The sequence below is a fragment of the Dasypus novemcinctus genome, chromosome 22, assembly GCF_030445035.2.
Source record: "Dasypus novemcinctus isolate mDasNov1 chromosome 22, mDasNov1.1.hap2, whole genome shotgun sequence".
In the NCBI taxonomy this organism is placed as follows: Eukaryota; Metazoa; Chordata; class Mammalia; order Cingulata; family Dasypodidae; genus Dasypus; species Dasypus novemcinctus.
The window spans coordinates 67,746,213-67,753,955 of record NC_080694.1 but is presented as its reverse complement, the minus strand read 5'-3'; the positions used below and the strand labels follow the sequence as shown (position 1 = coordinate 67,753,955).

The 7,743-nt window shown below is 51.3% G+C and overlaps 1 protein-coding gene across 1 annotated transcript; it reads right to left on the bottom strand.

Moving 5' to 3' along the window:
- Positions 1-4,820: 4,820 nt before the first annotated feature.
- LOC101425554 (saoe class I histocompatibility antigen, A alpha chain-like) lies at positions 4,821-7,505 on the bottom strand. The gene is made up of 7 exons (XM_058285444.2): positions 7,372-7,505; positions 6,929-7,198; positions 6,344-6,619; positions 5,947-6,222; positions 5,725-5,832; positions 5,380-5,412; positions 4,821-5,226 (listed from the first exon to the last, which is right to left on the bottom strand). Exons 1-7 carry the CDS (start codon positions 7,433-7,435, stop codon positions 5,189-5,191), a joined length of 1,065 nt encoding a protein of 354 aa, XP_058141427.1. The 5' UTR covers positions 7,436-7,505; the 3' UTR covers positions 4,821-5,188.
- Positions 7,506-7,743: the final 238 nt, after the last annotated feature.

Sequence of the window (7,743 nt, the reverse complement as noted above, 5' to 3'; positions counted from 1 at the left end):
TTTGTCCATTTCATCTAGGTCATCTACTTTGTTGACATACAATTTCTAATAATATCCTCATATGGTTCTTTTTATTTCTCTGGTGTTAGTAGTAACATCCCCCTTTTCATTTCAGATTTTATTTATTTGCCTCTTATCTCTCTCTCTCTTTTTTTAGTGTAGCTAGGGATTTGACAATTTTACTGATCTTCTCAAAGAACAAGCTTTTAGTTTTGTTGATTTTCTCTATTTTTTTTGCTCTCAATTTCATTTGTTTCCGCTATAATCTTTATTATTTCTTTCCTTCTCCTTACTTTGGGATTAGTTTGCTCTTTTTTTCTAGTTTCTCTATTACTTTAGTTAGATCTTTGATTTTAGCTCTTCCTTCCTTTTCCCTGTACTTATTTAGGGTTGTAAATTTCTCTCTCTACTCTGCCTTCACTGTATCCCATAAGTTGGGAAGTTGTGTTTTCCCTTTCATTTGTCTCAAAATATTTCCTTTTTTTTTTTTTAAAGATTTTTGTATTTATTTAATTCCCCCCCCCCCAGGTTGTCTGTTTTCTGTGTCTGTTTGCTGCTTCTTGTTTATTTGTCTGCTTCTGTTGTCGTCAGCGGCACGGGAAGTGTGGGCGGCGCCATTCCTGGGCAGGCTGCACTTTCTTTCGCGCTGGGCGGCTCTCCTTACGGGGTGCACTCCTTGCGTGTGGGGATCCCCTACACCGGGGATACCCCTATGCGGGGGACACCCCTGCGTGGAGTGGCACTCCTTGCGCGCATCAGCACTGCGCATGGACCAGCTCCACACGGGTCAAGGAGGCCCGGGGTTTGTACCACGAACCTCCCATGTGGTAGACCGATGCCCTAACCACTGTGCCAAGTCCGTTTCCCAATATATTTCCTAATTTCACTTACAATTTCTTCTTTGTCTTACTAATTGTTTAGGAGTGTGTTGTTTAGCCTCCACATTTGCAAATTTTCTCCTTTCCCATCTATTACTGATTTCAATTTCATTCCATTATGATCTGAGAAGGTACTTTGTAATTTTAAATCATTTTATATTTATTGAGACCTGCCTTGTAGCCTAACATGTGGTCTATCCTGGAGAAAGATCCATGAACAGTTGAGAAGAATTTATAACCCACTGATTTGGGATACAACATTCTGTATATGTCTTTTGGGTCTCTATCATATTGTTGAAATTCTCTGTTATCTTGTTGGTCTCCTGTCTAGTTGTTCTAGCTAATGATGTGAGTGGTGTGCAGAACTCTCCAACTATTATTGTAGAGATGTCTCATTCTTTCTCCAGTTTTGTCAGAGTTTGTCTCAGGAGAGTTGGTTGTCCATCTCTGCAGGCTCCTGGCCTCTCCCATTCTGGTGACTCTTTGTACAAGTCATGTAATAGTAGCAGCCATCTGATGCTTGCCTCTTCGAAGTGACTGTTAATTCACATTTCTAAGTCTGAGCTCTGCAGCTTAAAAGCAAGTTCATTCTCAAGAGCCCAGAGAGCATCCAACTGCTGCTGTGGGGACACTAAGGCACCTGCTTCTCAGACATCCTTCTCCAGCGTCTTCACAGCCAAGTCCATCTCTTGTCTCATGTGGATCTGTCTCTCCAGTTCCTTTTCAACATCCAGTCATAATTGTGTCTCCTCCTTTCCAAAGCTGTTATAGAAACAGTACTCACTGGGACAGAGGCTGATGGGACAGAGGCAGGAATATTTTTTGGAAGCTCTCCCAATGAGGGGGGTTGAAGAAGAGATGTTAGCCCACCCCTTCAGGGTAGTTGGGTATGACTTTATACACTACATCAATAGATGGGGGAACCAAGTACAACCTGGGGCCAAATGGCCAGGGAAGTGGGTGAGGAGGTAGAGTATTCTTGGAATGGGGAATGAGTAGGTGGTCCTGGGCCCAGGGGGGGTGAAGGTCCTTACCTGCTCCACTTTGTTTATTTCTGGGAGGGGATGGTCTGCTCCTAACCAGTAGGCTGTGGCTCAATTGGTTATGGCTGGAGGCTGCCTTTCTTGGATTGATGTCATGGGGAGTCAGTCAGGGTCTTATGACCTGGTAATCCTTGCAAACTTTGTTAAGGGGAAACTAACACTCCTGGCTCTTTAATTATACCTATATTTGATGAAGGACCTGAGTAATGGGAGTCCTGGGCAGAACGGGAGGGTGAAGGATTCGGGACCTCGACTCTGTCTGGCTACTTCCGGCTCCCAGGGGGTGGAGAGGGGTTCCCTTCCATCCTGCCCGGTGGGTTTTGGCTTCTGGTCCCACAGAGGTTGGTATTGCTGTTTTCACAGCAAAAAGATGCCGATCACATGCTCCTGAGCTGTTGACTGTACGATTCAGCATCTGAATTGGATGAGACGCTGTAAGAGACAAGCACCGAAAAGATGTCATTCATGTGTTCCTGAGCTGTTGACTGTATGATTCGGTGTATGAATTGGATGAGAAGCTGTAAGAGACCAGGACCAAAAGCAGCAGCAACAGCAGTGCTGTCAGTGATGGTGTTCTAGTGGGTGAAAGGATTGATTTTAGGAGTGAGGAGAAGAGAGAAGTGAGGATAACCATGACTGATTTCATAACTATGGTCTCAGTCCCTCTGAATGATTTCTATGTCTTCCTTTAAAATTCTGAGATTTTCTTCTACCTTCCCCATTCTATAATACAGAAACAACAAATTTCACTTATGACTGCACAGGTGCCTCCTGCCACAGGGGTGAGGATGTCCAATGCTCTTCTATTTTGTATGAACAACTGATGCCAGGCTGTTAATTTCCAGCTGTTGATTGTTTGTGGCCTGATGGCTGTGTTCCAGAACAGGTGCAATGTCAGGGAGATACTTAGGACTGCTAGTTCTAACACTGGAATTCCTACAAACAAGAGCCAATTGCAAAAGCTGGCATGACTGATTCCAGGCCTTTCTAGGATTGGATCACCATGGGTGTGATATCCAAATTCTGGATCCCCTAAGAAGTGTCTCTTTTTCAGTTCCCTCAGTTGATGAAGCTGAAGTAAGCTTTCAAGAATAGAACCAAGATGAGGTATGTGTCCAGAGGAGGCCCTATCTTGGAGTTTTGGGATTGTTGCCTTAGGAATAATAGAAACTATATTGTACGTTCCCCTCCATACTGTGGAGAGTGTTAGGTATGCAGTGTTTCCACCAGAAAATAGAAAACTGTGCTGGTAAGGTTAGTGCTGTTAAGGGGCCTGAGGAGAAGAAATAAAATGCAAGTGCTTGGGAATGTTGAGTATTTGGGTACAGCCATTTACTACATTAAACATAAAGGAGAGAAATGGGGTTCAAGGTATTGTATGTTAGTTTAGTCTGACAGAGATTTCAGAAAAGAGAAGTGAAGAAATTCTTTTTTTTTCTAGGTTCTAACCTGGTTAAATTGTATAATTGTCCCAATTGTGGTCCTCTTCCAAATAACTCAGTTTGTCTGTACGAGCTATTGAAGCACAGTATACTTTTACTCTAATTTTTATTGCTTACTCATGTAGATAGTGTTTGATTGATACCTGAGTCAACCCAAAATAGGGATGAAGTAAGGTGTTTGTTTGGCACTTTCAAATCTGCCTGCCAGTGCAGTGTGGTTGTGTTAAAGAGTAGAGTATGATTACAAGATGTAGTGGGTACACGTCCTCAATTAGTTGCATAAGGTCATATGGGTAGGTATTTAAAGCATATAAAAGGTCTGCCCATAGGACTGTGACCATACCAATAGAATTTGAATTTCCCCCAAATGAGAGATGTTTAAGGCCTGATGGAGAATAAGTATATCTTCATATTCTGTTCAACTTGGGGGGTCTGTAACCCATCGGCCTCCAAAGCCAGTGTGCTGTGGGTGGACATGCAGGAGAGTTCCTGGGCTTAGAGGAAAGGCGAGTAAGGATGTAGTTTCAGTGCGGGCATGCTCGGGGCAGATCCAGCAGTTGGAATGGTTAATTGCAGTTGCTGAGGTTTGGGTGGTATCTGTAAGGGGATGGTGAGAGGTCTTTTGAGAGGTTAGTACAAAGATGGGTGGAGGGTAAAATATAGGACGTCCATCGTAGAGAGACTTTATTCAGTAAAGGAAGAGGGTGGCAAAGGAGAAGAGGATTTTTCAGGGTAAAATTCAGAAAGCTCTCCTTGTAACCACAGGTCCTGAGCGATGTCAAGGTATTGCTCCAGTGAAAGGGAAGAGGGGGTGACAAAGCTGGTCAAGTGTGAGGAGAGAACGACACAAAACGTGTTGGCCTTGAGTAACAACTTATGAATTGGCACCTCCAGATTTAAGTGTAGGTAAGACTGCAGGAAAGAAAGGGAGAGAGATTAGAGGGAAATGGGGTCAGTGGTAATTGGAATGTTGTCTCCTCGGTTACTTGTGAGCTTCAAGTGTAGGTCTCCAAGGTGTGCACAGGTGCACTTATCTTGAACTTCAGGGTCTCCTAATTTTCTGTCTACAAGAAGACAGAGGAGCAGGCTTTCATCTGGAAGAGTGTATGCAGGATGGAAAGTGTACAGGTTTTGCTGCAGTGGGAGTGGTCAGGAGAACAAGAAAAGGAGCTGTTCACTTTGGGGTTAAAGGCTGGGGTGTAAGGCCTTTAGGTGTACCAGACACATACAGTTTGTATGTGTCTATTTGTTCTTTTGTTTCTTGTGCTTTGAGTGTAAAGTCTAAGAAACCATTGCCTAACACAAAGCCCTGAAGATGCTTCCCTGTGTTCCTCTAGGAGTTTTATAGAATTTTTTCCTTATATTTAGGTCTTTAATAGATCTAGAGTCAATATATTTTTTAAAGATTTATTTATTTCTCTCCCCTTCCTCCCCTTCCCGCCCCCCCCCCCCCCGCCCCGGTTGTCTGTTCTCTGTGTCTATTTGCTGCATCTTCTTTGTCCGCTTCTGTTGTCAGAGGCATAGGAATCTGTGTTTCTTTTGGTTGCATCATCTTGTGTCAGCTCTCCGTGTGGGCGGTGCCATTCCTGGGCAGGCTGCACTTTCTTTGGCGCAGGGCAGCTCTCCTTATGAGGCGCACTCCTTGCACGTGGGGCTCCCCTATGCGGGGGACACCCCTGCGTGGCAGGGCACTCCTTGCGTGCATCAGCATTGCGCATAGGCCAGCTCCACACGGGTCAAGGAGGCTCGGGGTTTGAACCGCGGACCTCCCATGTGGTAGACGGACGCCCTAACCACTGGGCCAAGTCCGCCGCCTGAGTCAATATTAATATATAGTGTGAGGGCCCTGGGTACTGTCACTGGCTGGAGAGGAACAAACACAGGGTTTGGTCAGAGCCACAGGGAGATGTGAGTCAAGGAGTGATGGGGTGAGCTGCCCCGTAGGCTCTGTCTACACCCAAAGCCTCAGGTCAGCCTTGACCCTCCATATCACCTCCCCTTCTGTCCCCTACTTACAAGCAGCCTGAGTGTAGCTCCCTCCTGTTCCACCTGTGGAAAAACAACTAGTGAGAGCAGAACATGAGGTCCTGAGAACTAGTCCTGGATCCAGGGAAGTTTCCAGAATGGTGACTACAGACCCAGGGCAGGATCAGGAAACACGAGGTGGGGGATGTGTGGGCTGGACCCTCTGCCCTCCTGGAGGTCTGTCCTCAGCAGCCCCTTCCCTCTGACTGCTGGCCCAGACTGGATGGGCACGTGTGTGAGGAGGGGCTTCACGGTACCAGGAAGGGGCAGGGCACACGGCTACCCGGGCTGGAAAACCCCCTTGGACAAGAAACCTCAGACCCGCCCCTCGCCTACCTGAGCTCCTCCTCCTCCAGATCAGAACTCCAGCCACCACGGACACTCCAAGGATGACCAGGGCAACCACGATTCCCACGATGAGGGTGGGGGTCTGGGAAGGCGGCTCTGAGAAGGGGGAAAGGTCAGGGGCCCTGACCCCAGGCTCAGCCCTGACCCTGCTGGAGGAGCTCAGAAGGGCTCCTGCTTCCCTAGAAGAGGCCCCGACCTTGTCCCACTTACCCCATCTCAGGGTGAGGGGCTCGGGGAGCCCCTGGTGCTGCACGTGGCACGTGTATCTCTCTTCCTCACCAGAAGGCACCACCACAGCCGCCCACTTCTGGAAGGTTCCGTCCCCTGCAGGCCTGGTCTCCACAAACTCCATGTCCTGGGTCTGGTCCTCCCCGTCCCGCTGCCAGGTCAGCGTGATCTCCGCCGGGTAGAAGCCCAGGGCCCAGCACCTCAGGGTGACCCCACGGTCAGGGATGGGGTGGCGGGTCACATGGGTTCTTGGGGGGTCTGCGGGAAGGTCAGAAACTTCAGGAACTTTCCATTTCTCTCCTGGCCGTTCTAGCAGTGCTCAAGTGATATCACGAATGGACCGGACATTTTGGGTTGGAGGCGCCCCACGCCCCTGTACCTGTGCGCATCAGAATCTCCTTCCCGCTCTCCAGGTATCTCTGCAGGTACTTCACACACCTGCCCTCCAAGTAGGCTCTATAGCGCTCTGCAACACCCTGCTCCTCCCACTTGCGCCGGGTGATCTGCGCCGCCGTGTCCGCCGCTGTCCAGGAGCGCAGGTCCTGGTTGAGGGCGAGGTAGTCGGCGCCGTCGTAGGAGTATTGATTGTACCCTTGGAGGAGGCGCCCGTTGGGGTCCAGGTTGCATCCGTACATCCGCTGGAGGGTGTGAGACCCTAACCCCGCCCCGCGATTAGCCACGCCCACTCCCTGTCCCGCCCCCGCAGTTACTCCTGCCCACCTTTCCGTCCACCTGCCCGCCCATCTGTCCGCCCGACCTGCTCTCCCCGCCCACGGCGCTGATTGGTCGGGGCCCTTCTCTTCTAAACTGAAAACCAAACCAAGGAAAAGTACCTCCCCCGGTCCCGACTGGAGGGTCCCGGGTCGCGCAGCCTCGGGGTGCAGTGGGGACCGAGCCTTGGGGCGACCCCGGCCCATCCTGGGGATCCCGGTCGTGCGCGGACCCCGAGCTCCCCGTCTCTCACCCGCCTCGCTCTGGTTGTAGTAGCGGAGAAGGGTCCGCAGGTATGCCCGGAAACTCTGTGCTGAGTCCTTTTGGATTCTGGTCTCCCGTTCCCAGTACTCGGGCCCCTCCTGCTCCACCCACGGCGCCCGCGGCTCCATCCTCGGTCTCGCCGCGTCGCTGTCGAACCGCACGAACTGCGTGTCGTCCACGTAGCCCACGGCGAGGTAGTGGGTGTCCCCCCGCTTGGGCCGGGACGTGGAGGTGTAGAAATACCTGAGGGAGTGGGAGCCTGGGCGGACAAGAAAGGGGCGGGGGTCGGCGTAGGGTGCACAGGAAAGGGGCGCAGGTCGCCGTGGAGGAACAGCGTGGGATATCAGCGTGGGGAGGTCGCGGCTTCCGGGGTCCTGCCCCTCCCGGAGGTCCCCTCGCACCCTCCGGGGCAGCCCCCGACCCCGCACTCACCCGCCCGGGTCGGGGTCAGCGCCAGGGCCCCCGAGAGCAGCAGGAGGAGGGTCCCCGGCGCCATGGCCGGATCCCCGGGTGTGGCGGACCCTGAGTCCGGGCGGGGCGGGGCGGGCTCTGGATGGGCCGCGGGGCCGGCGATTGGCTTCTCCAGAACCGGGCCCGCAATGGGAGGCAGCCCTGGGCCCGCCTCACGACTGTCGGGGCAGAAGGTCCTGACTCTTGTTGGGAGAAGCAGAATGAAACTGCGGGGACCGGGGACGACTCAGCTCGGCCTCCCCGCCCCACACTCCAGCCTCGGGGCGAGACCGAGAGCCGAGACCGGGTCCTGGACTGGCCCGACCCCTCCCCTCTACCGAGCTCTCTGTCACC

What these genes read in the sequence shown, in the direction of transcription:
- LOC101425554 (XM_058285444.2), bottom strand. Translation starts at nt 7,435, where the DNA reads ATGGCGCCGGGGACCCTCCTCCTGCTGCTCTCGGGGGCCCTGGCGCTG. An exon ending in GCTGACCCCGACCCGGGCGG is followed by an intron (nt 7,199 to 7,371) that starts GTGAGTGCGGGG and finishes TTGTCCGCCCAG; the next exon opens with GCTCCCACTCCCTCAGGTAT. An exon ending in GGAGATTCTGATGCGCACAG is followed by an intron (nt 6,223 to 6,343) that starts GTACAGGGGCGT and finishes ACCTTCCCGCAG; the next exon opens with ACCCCCCAAGAACCCATGTG.